Source organism: Vigna umbellata, chromosome 5, assembly GCF_029865625.1.
Source record: "Vigna umbellata cultivar VRB3 chromosome 5, Vumbellata_1.0, whole genome shotgun sequence".
Taxonomy (NCBI): Eukaryota; Viridiplantae; Streptophyta; class Magnoliopsida; order Fabales; family Fabaceae; genus Vigna; species Vigna umbellata.
In genome coordinates, this window is record NC_142169.1 from 53467896 (window position 1) to 53484139 (window position 16244).

The 16244-nt window shown below is 37.4% G+C and overlaps 1 protein-coding gene across 2 annotated transcripts; it reads left to right on the forward strand.

Annotated features, from left to right (window-relative positions):
- The first annotated feature begins 6813 nt into the window (after positions 1–6813).
- LOC148198608 (uncharacterized) lies at positions 6814–13021 on the forward strand. 2 transcript variants are annotated; one of them, XM_088116294.1, is made up of 7 exons: positions 6814–6958; positions 7836–8130; positions 9763–9851; positions 9944–10066; positions 10433–11239; positions 11890–12106; positions 12197–13021. In XM_088116294.1, exons 2-7 carry the CDS (start codon positions 7836–7838, stop codon positions 12712–12714), a joined length of 2049 nt encoding a protein of 682 aa, XP_087972420.1. In that variant the 5' UTR covers positions 6814–6958; the 3' UTR covers positions 12715–13021. The 2 variants fall into 2 exon arrangements, with proteins under 2 accessions (XP_087972420.1, XP_087972419.1); XM_088116293.1 differs by lacking the exon at positions 6814–6958 and having other exon boundaries at positions 7318–8130.
- Positions 13022–16244: the final 3223 nt, after the last annotated feature.

Genomic DNA, 16244 nt, shown 5'->3' on the forward strand with positions numbered 1-16244 from the left:
GGTTACGAAATCCATGGCAATGCTGTCCCATTTCCACTCAGGAACATCAGGTTGTTGTAACATACCACCTGGCCTCTGGTGTTCTATCTTAGCCTTCTGACAGGTAAGGCAAGAGGAAACAAATCTAGCTATATCACCTTTCATTCCTGACCACCAAAATGACTCCTTGAGGTCCTGGTACATTTTAGTCATGCCGGGATGCATGCTAAAACGACTGCGATGTCCTTCTTCTAAAATCACTCTTTTCAGCTCTCCATCATTTGGTATACATGTTCTTCCTCTGAATCGTAGAAGACCGTCCGTCCCAGTGTTAAAATCTCTTCCTTGTTCTCTACCAATTAAAGCCCTTGACTTCTGAAGCTCGGGGTCTACTAGTTGTCCCTCTTTAATTCTTTCAAAGATACGACTTGATATAACCAATTTGCAACATTTAATGCCATCAGGTTCAAATTCTACATCCAGCTTTAAATCACTGAAGCTCTCAACTAGCTCCAACTCTTTAACCATCAACGCAGAAATATGTACTGCCTTTCTGCTTAAGGCATCAGCAACTACATTTGCCTTCCCTGGATGATAAAGAAGGTCAAAATCATAATCCTTCAAGAATTCCATCCACCTTCTCTGCCTCATATTAAGTTCCTTCTGATCAAAGAGATACTTCAGGCTCTTGTGATCACTGAACACCTGAAATTGAGCTCCATACAAATAATGTCTCCATATCTTAAGAGTAAACACCACTGCAGCTAATTCCAGATCATGTGTAGGGTAGTTCCTCTCATGAATCCTTAGTTGTCTTGAGGCATATGCAACAACTCTTCTTTCTTGCATCAAGACACTTCCTAGTCCCTGATAGGAAGCATCACAGAAAACCTCAAAAGTTTTACCTGTGTCAGGAATGGCCAATACTGGAGCGCTAGTCAATCTCTGCTTCAACTCCTGAAAGCTAGTCTCACAACGATCGGTCCAAGCAAATGGAGTGTCTTTTCTCGTCAGTTGCGTCAAAGGGGCTACAATCTTAGAGAAATCTTCAATGAAGCGACGATAGTAGCCTGCTAACCCAACAAAGCTTCTGACCTCAGTGACTGACTTTGGTCTTTCCCATTGTAACACGGCTTGAACCTTGGCCGGATCTACAGAAATCCCATCAGCCGATATAATATGACCAAGGAACTGCACTTCTCTCATCCAGAACTCACATTTTGAGAGCTTGGCATACAACTTTCTTTCTCTCAATATCCTCAACACCGTTCTAAGATGGTCGACGTGTTCTTCTTCACTCCTAGAATAAATTAGAATGTCATCTATGAAGACGACAACGAATTTATCTAAGAAAGGTCGGAAAATCCTATTCATGTAATCCATGAATATGGCAGGGGCGTTAGTCACACCAAAGGGCATGACCACATACTCGTAATGGCCATATCTGGATCTAAAAGCTGTCTTCTGAACATCATCAGCCTTAACTAATATTTGGTGATAGCCGGACCGTAGATCAATCTTGGAAAACACAACTGCCCCATATAGTTGGTCCATCAAATCATCAATTCTAGGCAAATGGTACTTATTCTTGATGGTTAATTTGTTAAGTTGCCTGTAATCCACACACAATCTTGAACTTCTATCTTTCTTCTTTACAAGTAATACAGGCGCACCCCAAGGAGAAACACTGGGTCGGATGAACTGTTTCTCCAACAACTCTTCAATCTGCTTTTTCAATTCGGCCAATTCGGCTGGCGCCATGCGATATGGGGCTATAGAGATAGGCCCTGCTCCAGATATAAGGTCTATGGAAAACTCTACCTCTCTTGGAGGAGGTAAGCCAGGAATCTCCTCAGGAAACACATCTAGAAATTCACTGACTACCGAGAGGTCTACGTCAGAATCTCCTTGCTTTACTTCCATGTGTGATAGTATCAGGAAACAACATGCACCTTCTATTAGGTCTTGTCTCAACACACCAAGAGTTAGAGGTGTGTAATCCTCCTCATTGGGAAATACTAGCTTCTTCTCTCCACAATCAATAAGAATACGATTGGCAGACAGCCAATCCATCCCTAGGATGACATCCAAACCCTGCAAAGGCAAACATATCAAGTTTACCTTGTACTGACGCCCCTCAACCACTACTGAACATCTAACACAAACTGTAGATGTCTTCACTATCCCAGAAGTAGGAGTAGATACAGTCAAGTCATACTGTAGCTCTCTCACTGGTAACCCCAACTCTCTAGCACAAGTCTCAGACACAAATGAGTGTGTCGCTCCAGAGTCAAACAAAACCATGCAAGATCTACCACCCAATACACATGTACCGAAAATCAAATCACCTGAGCTAGCTGCTTCTGTCCCTGTCAGTGCATAAACACGTCCAGTGGCCTGAGGTCTGACGCCACCTCCGTGCTGAGATCTCCCTGCATGCTGCGGCCGGGAAGTAGCTCTCCTACCCATAGGGCAATCCCGCTCATAGTGGCCCTCCTTGTGGCATCGGTTGCACCTCCGAAAATTAGTCCTCTGGGGACATGAAGATAAGTAGTGCGAACCGCCACATCCATAGCATCTCACGCCACTCTGAGATGAGGACTGGCTCGGCTGAACAGAAGGCTGAGAAGATCCTCCAGAACTACGAGAAGAAGAAGATCTGGAGTATGGTGCCTTCCTGGAACTGGACCCGCCTCTAGACATGGCTGGTCCCCCAACCCTCAGTGGCTGGACCTGACGGCTCGGGTATCCCTCAGTTTCTCTCTTTGTCTTCTCCATATCCCTAGCCATCTCCACAAGAGCTGGAAACTCCCTCAGACGGTGACCTCTCACCAAGAGCTTGATGTCACCACGCAACCCGTTTTCAAACTTGCGGCATTGCCACTCTTCATCCACTGTCATGGTATTAAATCGGAGGAGATGTTTGAAACGATCAGTATACTCAGATACTGACATGTTTCCTTGTACTAGCTCCAAGAACTCCACTTCTTTAGCATATCTAAGAGTGTCAGGGAAGTATTCCCTATAGAACTTCTTCTTGAATAGGTCCCATGTGATAGGGGTTCTAGTTCCCTCCAAGATCACCCGTGCACTGCTCCACCAGTGGCTTGCCTCTCCAGTCAATAGATACTCAGTATAAGACAACCTGTTCTCATCAGGGCACCTCTTGGCATTGTAGACTCTCTCCATATCACGAAGCCATTGATCGGCTTCATCTGGTGAGCATTTGCCATCAAACTTGGCGGGATGATGCTGCAAGAAATTCTCCAAACTCCATTCTTGAGTTGGAGCAGCCGAAGAAGAAGAAGGACCGGTGGGAATCCTGCCACTAGTCATCACCTCCAAGAACTGTCTTTGGGTGGCCTCGGCTGCCACCCTAGCACTTTCCGAGGCTACTCTAGCGGCTTCTAAGTTTTGTAGTGCCATGGTATTTTGTTGAACTAGTGAATTATTTTGTTGTTGCATGGAGTTCATCAGTGATTCCATCATCCGCATCATTTCCGTCTGATCGGGTTGTGGAGGTGGAGGAGGAGGAGGTCTAGGCGCCATATTCTGTTTAGGATCAAGGAGCAAAACAATTAGTCTTACTCAAGAATTTAGAATGCTTCCGTACATTTAAGGCACATAAGCACAAACAAAGGATGCACATAACCTACAGGTTCTCTAAGGATAAAAACTGCTCTGATACCATAAATGTGACATCCCAAAATATATAGCAATGTATATACGTAGAATGCATCGATTATAATAATAGAAAGCAGTTAAGGATACCCAATAGATGGAATTAAGGAGTACAGTTATCCAAGTCTGGCTGGAAAACTTTAAAACTTAAGTACAAGTTCATAATTCTCCAAAATACAAGATTGAATAAAGATTCAATGGGACCTAAAGAGTTTTTTTCCAAAATACAGATCAAGCTAAAAATGAAGGCTAGTAGTCTTTCAAAATAAAGAGCCATTTAACATAATAGCTAGTAGAATCCTAAGCACTAGGAGCTGGATCTTCCTCAACTTCCAAAGCTTGCTCCAAAGGTACATCATCACCTACTGCTCACATCCAAAGGATTGGATGATCATCGCAAGAGGGAAAGCAAACACATGCAACACACACAAATGCAAGGGTGAGCTAGGTCTCAAACAATCATAAAATTCATTTTCAATCAATCTAGCATTTACCAGAATATCCATACACATATACACACCTTAGTCATCATAAACATAAGCATTTATTTCATAAAACTCATCAAGACAAGCATACTATCATGTTAAGACTCTAGACACGTCCGGACATAGAATGTATGTAGAGCTGGGGCGGGTTGTGCACTTGTGATGGCCTCTACTGCTTTGCAAAGCCATTGCCGAGGGTTCCACCCGACCATACACAAGGCTAATCCGTTACCGCGGAATAGACCTCCAGTGATAGCGTCTACCCTAGGACCTCCCACTACTCCCACCACACGCGTCAATCCTCTCTAAGTGAGAATGAAAGACCGTTGGAGTGTTAGGGATAACCCCCCATATGGAAGCCTCTTACATTCATTCACTACACTAACTGATCCGACCGAGAGATCTAATTTCCGATTCAATCCGACCATTTTAAATCTCATAATATTCCTTTTGGATCAACAATGTACATCATAAACCACTTATAACCATACACTTTCAACCAATCTAGATCACATGAAGATGCATTCATAAATTGTAACTGAAATATTTAATTAACAAAGCTTACTGGAATGATAGAAAGCATAAAAGAAAATATCACCACTGGACGAACACTGTTTGGACGAGCGTCCAAAGCCCTTGGGCGGACACTGTTTGGACGAACGTCCTAACCACTTGGACGAACTACTTGGACGAACGTCATAAACCATTGGACGGACACCATTTGAACGCGCGCTGTTACTCTTAGTCGAGCACTATTGGGACGAGCGCTGTTAATGCAAGCGTCCCATGGACGAACGCTGTGAGATCAAACACTAGGCCGAACGTCACCAATATGGACGCTCGGTACTACCTATGGACGCTCGCTACTAATTCAACCCCTGACCGAACGCTAATTAAACCTTCACTGACCGAACGCTAATTAAACCTTCACTGACCGAACGCTAATTAAACCTTCACTGACCGAACGTTACTAAACCTTCAACTGACCGAACGCTACTTATATCATCCCTTAAGACCGAACGCTCCCCAGACAAGGACGAACGTAAATCAATCCAACATTGAACCGAACGTCACTCAGCGCATGACATGACCGAGCGTTCAACTTCGACATGGACGAACGCTCAGTTTGCGCATTCTGCAGAATTTAATTCTGCAGAATTCTCAGAATTATGCAGACTGGTATCAGGACCTCTCTTGACCTTTTCTAACCACTTTTCTCAACTTCTTAGACTCTAAACTCTCGTTTTAGACTTAATTAAACTTGTCCAACTGATTCTAATCATTTCTACTACCATTTTTAAGTGATTAAAGTTCACTTTCAGCTCCAAAACACTAGTTTCAACAACTTAGGGACCCAAATTTGATTCTACTACTTGGAACCTGTTCTCAACTACTGTTATGCTTCTAACAAGTCACAATGGACTTGTCTAGGCTGCCCAAACAGTCCAGGAACACTGCAGCCTTCATTTACTCAAAATCCCTACCTCACTTCCTCTAAAATGACCAAACAGTGACCCTAAGACACTTGATTTTTCCTTCCTATCAACACCACAACAAATTTTACACACCAAAACAGTTTCAATATACATAATTCATCACTCAAAATCATCCCAAACAGTTCATGTCCATCATTCACCACATTCACGTAGCACTCACACTTCCATACATGCATTTCAAGTTAGCAAAATTCAAAATTTTGCTTCCAACAACATACCAATTTGAAAATCATCATGCAATCACGTCATACAGTAAAATCAAAAATAGAACTAGCTCCCCTTACCTCTAGTGTAGACAACCAAGCTCAAGTAGGAACCCTAGACCACTTGCTTGCACTTTCAAAATGTTAAAGTCACCTATAAATCATCAATTGATGATAGAAAACGAATCTTAGCACCAAATAGAAGCTAGATTATGGAAGAAAACGAAATGGGTTGCATGCACCAAGTTCAATCACATGCTTACAACCCTAGGGCACATGAGAAAGGGGGTTTTCTTACCGGTTCAGATTAGACAAAATTGATCGACTAAGAGCAACACCCGCTACTTTGTGATCGTTGGGGCAGCACCTAATCGAGATTTTAATGGTTCAGTGTGAAGAATGGAAAGGGAGAAGATACAGGAGGAGGAGAGAGCTTGCAGGAAGAGGAATGGTTTCTCAGACAAGAGGAATGAGTTAAAAACCAATGTTTCCAAACTAATGTAATTTTATTTTAAAGTACTCAACCTCTCATCTTTTGCCACTTGTCATCCCCTTTTTTTTTTGCTGACTCAAATCCAAGTCCTTACAAATTTAATAAGAAATCTATAAAATTTAAGACATTACATTAATAATTACATAGTTAATTTAATCGATTTAAAGAAAATTAAACAACACATTGTTTAATATACTTTCTCAAATTTAACTATATTTAAATTTTTATATAATAAAATGTTAATATATAAACTAATTTCATTCAAAAATTAAAATAGTATGATAGGAAAATAATAAAAAATTAAGTGTTTTATATTTATAAAATTGATGTTTATGAAATATTTTCTCTAATTTGGATATATAATATTCCATAAACGTAATAATTATGTGATGTCCGATTTTTCAAAATTTCAGAATCGAACTAGATAAAATAAATATTTATGTAAGAGTAGAAAAATAATTTCACTGCAACAAAACCAAACAAAACAGGTCCCCACTTTCTCTCTCGTATTTTTGTTTTTTATTTTTTTCATAATAGAACGCCTGCAGCTATATTGGAGGCACAATTCCTCAGTTCTGCAACTCTCTTTCTCTTCATCTCCATGTTCATGGCAATCTCAAGGTACTTTTCTTCTTCTTCTTTATCTTCCGTTTCATCATCTCTCACCCCTGTCTCTTCCCTCCCACGCCGTTTCTTCCTCTTCAGTGTTCCCACAGACCAAACCTTTACCGCTGTCCCTCTTTCTTGACTCATCTGGGATCACCGTCACCATTTATACTCAGGGTATGCTATAAAGTTTCAGTCTTTCTATTGGGACCCCTTTTCTTCTTTCAATTGGAATATTCTTTCGACCTTTGGCTGATTGTCACCTCTGGAGCAGCCAAAGGCCCAGTTTTTCTCTTCCTGTTGGATTTTTGGGCTCCTGGATCAGATTTCCTGAAGGGTTTCTCTCTGATCTGTTCGGAGGCACATATGTTTGTTTGAGGTTTTTGTGGCTTTGGTCAACTTTGGAGCATTTCCAGTTTCTGGAGACGAGGATCGTGCCTCTTTGGAGGCTTGCTAGATTGGAAAAAAGGGATCGATTAGTGAACATTACAGGATGTTTTTATCTGATTTTAAACCCTTTTATAATTTCTAAGGGGTTTTTGTCTTCTTTTGTTTGATGTCATTTGGAGGGTATGCTTGCTTAATTAGGGTTTCTGACTTTTTCCCCACATGAAAAAGTACTTGGTTTTTGAGGATTCTGGTTAGTTTTATGTAGTACTCATATTATTGTTAAGCAGAGCAGGGTTCTTCCTAGTAGTGGGGAGACTGAGGTTGTTCAAAAGGTTGTTTATATTAGGATGATGGTATGCTGAAAGCTTCTTCCTCTATGTTATGGATTTGGTTGATTGTCTTTTTGGACTGGTGAATCCAATGGGTCTGCACCCTTTGCCATTGTTTTGAAAACAAGTGCATATCTGGTGTTTTGTTAACTCCTGCTGGTATTCTCTTTAAGATGGCCGTGAACAATCGCTGTTTTGTGGAATGGAAAGAGCAGTTTGTTTCACAGGAGCGTGGTAATCGTGTGGTTCACTATTACCTGAAGGATGCTGCTGGAGAATCTATCCTTGCAGTGGTGGGTACTGAGAGGAGTGTCAGGCACATGTGCTATGTTGTTGCTGAGGAGTTCCTTGAAATTTGTGGTAAGGAAGGTTCCATTCCAACTGGTTTCAAATGGAGATCTAGAAGAGAGGTGGTGGATTGGCTGACATCAACGCTATCAAAGCAGAACCTGCAAGGAGATAGAAGTGGTACGTTGATACTTTATTTTTGCCTGTTGCAGTCTTTTATAACATATTTGATTATACCATGTCGAACAATAATGTGAGAAGTAACTTAGGAAACTATGACTTTATGAGCAACAAAGTGATGTAGACTATTGAACAGCTGCATATGTGTTTGTTTTGTAAGGCAATCATATGGATGTGGTTCTATCAATGAACCAATATTTGGTGCCATTCTCTGTTACAGGAGTGCATATCATATGGATGTGGCTCAATCAATACTCTTGTTCACTGGCTGTTTTCTTTAATATTTTCTTATTCTTCCTTGTATTTGTTCAATATGAGAATATTTTTTCTACCTTTGTACTAGTACCCTCTGTTCATTCTGACAAAATCCCTGTTTTATCCTTCCAATAATAAAAACAGCAGATCTTCTCAAATAAAAAAGAAAATAGTGAAAGCATTAAGAAATTTAATATCATAAATAATCATAGAAGATTGGTAAAGATTTTTGCCTAGTCACTTTCAGGTTCAGCATCTATGTGCTAACAGTCTAGTACCTTGACGCCAACTGGTGTGAAATATTTATCCAAACATGAAAATTTCCATGCTAAAACCATTTCCAATCATTCAAAACATCCAGTACCATACTTCAGTAGAAAAAGAAAAGGATTAAGAACCGCTGTTTTCCTATTTTTGAATACAAATAAGATAAGCATCAAAATTTTCAGTGAATTAGGGCTTGAAACCTAACCTAGAAACAATAATTACCTTCCCTAACATTACAAAATTCAATTTTGTAACACGGTTCTTTCAAGAACAAGCAAGCTAGAGCAGTATAAATCTATTTTGATGGTGAATAATACAAATATGTTATTCTTCAACTAGAAAAAAAGAAATAGACAAGCAAAGCAAAGACGGGGGGCTTTGGATGCTTCAGTCACCTTACAATCCAAATAATTGAAGCTTTTTCCTTTCTTTCTCTTCATCAAGCTCTCCCTCCCTTTTCCTTTTGAGACACACTTATACTATTGACTTTAATGTAGGGTTAAGGACTTGGATAATGTTTCAGTAGAACAAATAATATATGCAATGACAATGTAAAAATTTCTTATTTCAAATTGTCATGTATGGTAAATTTGCTGACCTTAATAATAATAATAATAATAGTAAATTTTCTTAGAAGTTATACATGTAATTTTTTATTATTTGGCTGTGTAAGCACTGACAATGCATGCCTATTAAACGCTATTATAGTATCCTAGTTACTTTTATAATTTGTTGCTTTACTCTTCACCCTTTCAACTTAACTGCAATCTTCTATTATATGTAAAATGGTGTTGGCTAAATATTTTATCAGTACCGCTCCTGTTCCAAGCAAAAAAGTGCTAGGAATATAATGAGGTTATAAAAAGTGTAAGTATCATTACATAAAAGTTGAGGGACTGACCTGTAATTTGATCTGTAATGCAGCAGTAGATTCCTCGAAAATAATGTTAAGCTCCTATTATCAACCTTTATCAATTTCTTCATTCGAAATAACATTGAACATGCTTAGTTTAAAAAGTTAGGGGGTGTGTTTTACGTACTACTTTTTTGAAGTTTATATCTGCAGTCTTGTTAATGTTTTTACCTCTTATTTTTTATTTTAAATCACAGTATCACCTGGTCATAACTTAGTTCAAGCTCATGAGACCACAAATGATAGTATAAATGAAATTACTGGAGCACAATTAACAGATGATAAGGTATGTCCCTTTTTGTTCTCCCCTCCCCCCACCCCCTCCTTTATATTGTTTCTTGTGAATGTTTTTGACATCTACGTACACCTCTTTCTCAGGACTTTCCTATGAGTAACTCCAAATTATCCAATTCAGACATTGTTTGGTCAGGAGTTGCATGGAGATGTGGCAAACAACTTAAGCATTTTCCTGCTTTTTGGAGGAATGGCATCAAAATAGAGGTGAAAAGGCGTTGAACTAAATTCCTTGAAGATCTTACTTCTAGCTTACATGTCAACTCCTTGTTTTTGTCGTCAACTTCTAATTAGCTTCCTATCATTAATAGTCAACACATAATCAATTTCTTCTAGTATTGACAAGTGAATTCCTTAATGATGTTTGTACTTAGGTGTGTTACATGAAAATTTCTCAACAATGAAATAATTTTTGGTTGCATGATATTTGCTTGATGCCATTCACATCATAGATGCTTGAATGTCCCCGCTCTCAAAAAGGAAAAATCTATTAGTCAAAGAAGTTTCCTTTTTCTGTGGATATAATATATAAATGGTTTTATACCTGACATTTACATTCTTCCTGATTTCCAGATTCAATCCTTTGTTTTTGTTATGGGCAAGGGAGAGAATCATTATATTGCTTATGTAGAGGATATGTATGAAGACAGAAGGGGGCAGAAAAAGGTCAAGGTGAGGTGGTTTCACCATAATCAGGAAGTCAAGGGTGTAGTTCCTGTACGAAATCCTCACCCTCGAGAAGTTTTTATCACACCTTGTTCTCAAGTTATTAGTGCAGAGTGCGTAGATGGTCCTGCCACAGTCTTGACTCGTGAACACTATGAAAAGTGCATGTCTTTTTTTACACCCACTTCAAGGGACAGAACACATTTGTGCTTTAGGCAATTTAGAAGCAACAAAGTTAAGCCCTTTGACTTGAGTAAACTACGTGGCTACTATGCCCAACCAATTCTTTCTTACTTGCACCTTGATTCAATCCAGAACCCTGAGAGACTTGCAGGAGAAAATGAAGACTTGACTGCATGTGATGATGTCAAGGTAGGAGCCAAGAGGAGCAGAAGTGATAAGGGGTCTCCTCAGTCTTGGATAAGTCAACAGGGAGTTAGGAAATTGATGAGAAGTAAGCAAATGATGGTATACAAAACCTTCCAGGTTGCAAATTATGCAAGACCAGAAAGGAGATTGCTTTCTCGGAAGCAGGTTGATTATCAACCTTGGTCTATTCACACATACAAGGTTGATGACAAGATTGAGTTGCTTTGTCAAGATAGTGGCATCAGAGGCTGCTGGTTCAGGTGTACAGTTGTTCAGGTAGCCCGGAAACAGCTGAAAGTCCAATATGAAGATGTCCAGGATGAAGATGGAAATGGAAATCTGGAGGTACAGTTAAGCTTTTGAAATATTCTATATTTGATTTTCTGGTCAGTATTTAGTTTGCTTGTAAAATATGTGCATAAATAAAGGTGGTTCCAATTAAAGGTTGATCTTGAACCAGAAAGAGAAAATACAAGGTTATATGGTTTTAGGCTTTTAGCAACTGTTCTTTAATCGTTGCAGTTGAAGCCAAAGTAAATCTTTCTAAGCGATGAAATAATTGGTTTGTGTGTAGAATTAGAAATCATTCTAGTTTAAGTTTAATGTGAATTGTTGTATAAACTTAGAATGAATTAGTCAGGGATCTAGATTGAATCTCATGGGATTAACTAAGCTAGAGGTATTTCTTTGACTGTGTACTGGCTTTGTAAGAATGTCAGGAGATAATGTAGGCAGGTTTTATGCATGGATGGATTTTCTAGTGAATTACAATAAATTCATTACTTTTATATTAAAACATGTAGAGGGTAATGGAATGGCCAATTATGACATGGATTAGAATGGCAAAGTATACAATTTAAGACGGTAGAAAGATAAAGTTATTGAACCAAATGAAAAACAGAATTTTCCAAGAAAAGGTTTTGTAAAGTCATTTATTGCATACTTCTACAGCACTCACTTTTCAAACTTTTATCTGAATTTTCTCTATATTTTAGGAATGGGTCCCTGCTTTCAAGTGTGCTAGGCCTGATAAACTTGGGATGAGGCATTCTGGCCGGCCCACCATAAGACCTACTCCAACTCTTGAGGAACAAGAACTGGCTGTTGAGGTTGGACATGCAGTTGATGCATGGTGGAGTGACGGCTGGTGGGAGGGGGTTGTAACTAGAATTGATCACTGTGGAGATGATAGTGTTCAAGTATACTTTCCTGGTATGTTGTTTTAATGCCTTTTTAGAGCTTTTTAAAACATTTTATCTTCCCTTTTTTAATAGATTTTTATTTTTTTTTATTTTGTATCAGGGGAATGCCTGTTGATGGAAGTGTGCAAGAAGGATTTAAGAATATCTAGAGATTGGTTAGGGGACAGTTGGATTGACATTAAGGCAAAACCCGAAATAACTAAAACTATATTCTTCACAGCTAATAATAATAGCTTTAACACGAAGCTTTCCGTGTCCCCATCAATGGACAAAGTTGGGGACACTGTTGGTTTTGTTAATTCATGTCATGATCCTTTTAGTAAGTGTGATGAACTGACTATTGAGGACCAGAAGCATGTGTCTTGTGAGGGCTTCACTGAAGATGGGGTCTGTGTCCCGGATAATAAACCCTCTTCTTCAGAAAAAAATACTGAAGCTGATAATATTGAGATACATGGTTGTTGTGATGAAGATAACTGTGATGAGCATGACAGAGTTAACAATGATGATGATAGTATCAAGAATGGAGATAATAATGGTAATAATAAAGATATCAAGGTGTTTGAAACTTCTGGATCGGATTGTGAACCTGTAGAGCTCATGGAAGTGGCTGTATAAACAATTTTTTAGAAGTCATGCATAAAGGTATGGTAGTGCTGATTGTAGAGCTATGCCATAATCTCTCATTGTGTTGTAATCTGTGTCCAAAGTTAGTGTGAGAATGTAAATAGTAGTTACACGGTCATGTGGGAATCCGATTGATTGTTAACTTCGTAGTTGCCTTCATAGGTGTACAGTGTTGAGTGTAATATGCAAGTGTGTTGTTATCTTTCTTTCCATTGATTGTATTTGAAAGTAGATTTCTTTCACACGAGACAACTATTGTTGAGTAATTTCAATTGCTATCCAATTAGTTTCATTGATATGAGCCAGTGTATTATAAGATCTTTTGTGCAGAATATTTTCGCTTGCTCTTGTTCATTCAGGCTAGGCAAAAGATACTGCAATAATAATGCAAATTTCTAGAGTGTTGCTGCACGAACTGGAACTGTATCATAAGTGTTGTGTAGTGTTATTTGATGACATTTCAGTTCATACTTAAACAGGTTTGAATAATATTTTTATTTGGTAGGCTTTTACTTCTTAAATAGTTTGAGTCTTTCTCAACACATGATTGGTTTGCATAGTGATGGGTTTGAATGAATTCGGACTATAAGTTTTTGTGGTGAACATTCTTGAATATAGCAAAAACAAATGTTTATAGTATGGGGTTGGAATTTGGAAAGTGTAACATATTTGAGTATTTTCAGATTTTTCAATAAAAGAGTAGTCTCAAAACGTATATATAATTCTTTTAATAATAATTTTAACATTACAATATCTTATTGAAATTAAGAATTTAAAATTTAGAATTTAAAAGAATCTGAATTAATTTATCTAAATAAAATATAAACAACTTAAAAAAAAGTATTTCACAATTTATATATTTTAAGTTTTCTTTTTGAAAATTTGAAGTTTTCAATACAAATTTATACCATAGGTCGTTATTCATTTTTTAAATTTAAAATTAAATTTCATTGAATAAATCCTTCTAAATTTTTGTAAATTAATTTATCTTATTTTATTGTAATTTTCAAATAATTTGTATAGAATAAATTAATTTATATTATATTTTAAAAAATAGGCATGTATTTAAAAATTAAAATTTTAATATCAAATATTATCTAGTAAAATTTTGATGAGATTTGTGACATATTTTAGAACCATTTTTTCTTCTTTTCAACCTCAAACAAAAACCATTATCGTTCTGTTTTTTTTTTCTTTTCTTTGAAAACGCAAATCCTAAAGCTAGGGAAGAGTGCTGTGGCATGAGGGAGAGCAAGAGTATTCAATGTTCAAAAGTAATAGTGGAAGGCAAAGTGAAGAGTAATGAAGGAGAGTTATAGTGACACGAGGTGAGTGAGAAACCAAAGAGTGAAAAACATTAAGAGAAGGAGTGATTGTGAGGCACTGAATGAATGCGGGATTGGAGTGTCAGAGACGCTAAGCGCAAATAGGGGCTGGAGCAAGGGAGTGACTGAAACATGTATAGGGAGCCAACCCACATTGCATTATGTTCGTTATTTGAATGTGTGTTATATAACTGGTTTATGATTCTCTGTTAGTGTTATTGGATTGTAATAAGTGCGAGAAAAACTATGATAATGTGTTCATCGATGGGTGCGACAAATTGGACGTGTCTTATTGTTTTGACCATGTTTTAATTTGAGTAATGCAAGGGAGGATGAATGAGTGTTTGATACAATGAGGGGGTGTGAGACTTTAGTCTTTTTTGTAGGGCTCATAACTTCCATAACTTTAACTAAAAGTGAGCTTATACGATATGACAGAGTAAAAGGCTTCAATGAAAACATTTTCATAATGTTCTTCTTCTCTCACAACGTTGTTTTCTTGGATGTAGTGATTCTGATCATATCTTTCAGTTTTAGTGATCTGCACGAAGAAACGCAATATACAAACATCAAGGTCCTTTATTGTACATGCATTAAATGTTTTGAACGATGATAAACGTTAGACTGTATTACGTGTTCAAGACATTTTATCAATTGTCATGTCCTTCATAAATGCATCGTTTGGTAAAACATACAACATTTATAATCCTCAGATGGTATGAACATAAGATGCTTTTTCAAAGGCTATGGCGTTTGGCAATCATTCGGTAGATGAGGTTTTCTTTTAAAAATCTTTGCTTGAGATAACACTGTATTGAATAAAAATTTCTTTTAGCCTTAGTGTTATACAAGATATAGACTTTCATTTTCATGAGACCCTTGTTTTTTTTTTGCTCATATAACAAGTTGTGCATAATGGTTTGGGATTAGATGACTTCAAAAAAGAGACAGAGACACTTTCTTTTCTTAGACACTATTTATGATTTTATAATTCATTAGATATCTTAGTCTAGAAAACGTTATAAAGTATTTTTTTTAAGACGTTATATCTTTAAACGGCTTTTCATACACAACAATATTTCGTTTAATACTTTTTGTTAAACTTCAAAACCTGAGTTGCTTAGACAGTCTATTCTCTATATGATCTTGTCTTAATAGAGTCTATTAGCCTATGATGGACAGTAGAACGAACTAAGATTTGAGTGTTGTATTTTCCTCTTTTGAGAGGGTAGAAAGGGATAAATGTCTCGCCTGTAGAGTTCTGGCTTGTGTTGAGTATTGTGCCAGACGTGAGCAGCATCAAAATTTTTACTCATAATTTGAGGAGCATGGGAGATAGGTCTGAAGCTGCAGTTGAGGACAACTTGAATCGCCCTGTTTTGGTGAACAAGATTGGTGTAGTGGAGTATGGAAGATGACATACCATTGTAGAGATTGTTAATATTGGCAAGGGTTGCTTTTAGATGATAAGCCTGTGTAGCGATTGTGGGTATAGGCATGATTCCTTCTAAGGGAAAGTATGGTTTGGGATTGGATTAATCATTATAGTTTTACTACGTATTGACTTTGGTTGATGTGATAGGTTTATAGTATTGACTTGAGGATTGAGATTGGCGTATTGATGTTTTGATTTTTTTTTTCAGTTAGCTCACCCATATTTATTTGTGTGTGGGAGGATGATCATATAACGTTTGTGTTATATGGGAGCAGATGCAGATATTTTAGGAGCTGCGTGGATATTGAGAGATGGGGAAAACTAATGTTAGGCTTTTGTAAGAGTTGTACTTTATTCTAAAAGAGGTTTTATAGATTTATGTATTTGCAAACAATTGAACTTGAATATTTGTGATGTAAATATTAATTGTATTCAATTTTTGAGAAATCATTCTTGATTGAGAAATTTTTTATTTTTGATTCATTTTAGTGACACTCAAGAAACTAAGGTGTTACAAGAAGTTACATTAAATGTATTTTCACTATACAGAGTCTTTTTTTTTTCTTATGCTAGTAATAATGAAGTAAAACTTATTAACTATATGAATAATGATTGGGAAATAGATGTTTAAATAAGAAAACTCACATTAGGATATGTATTTCATCTAGGTAGTGAAGTAGTATCATAGTCTTCAAAGGAATAATGAGTTATTGTCCCTCTATGTTGAAGCAAAATACATTGTTACAACTAGTTGTTCAAGT

Bases quoted from the DNA above. Each gene is read 5' to 3' on its own strand.
- LOC148198608 (XM_088116294.1), top strand. From the start codon at position 7,836: ATGGCCGTGAACAATCGCTGTTTTGTGGAATGGAAAGAGCAGTTTGTT. The intron at 9,852-9,943 runs GTATGTCCCTTT...CCTCTTTCTCAG, and splicing joins CACAATTAACAGATGATAAG to GACTTTCCTATGAGTAACTC. The intron at 12,107-12,196 runs GTATGTTGTTTT...ATTTTGTATCAG, and splicing joins TGTTCAAGTATACTTTCCTG to GGGAATGCCTGTTGATGGAA.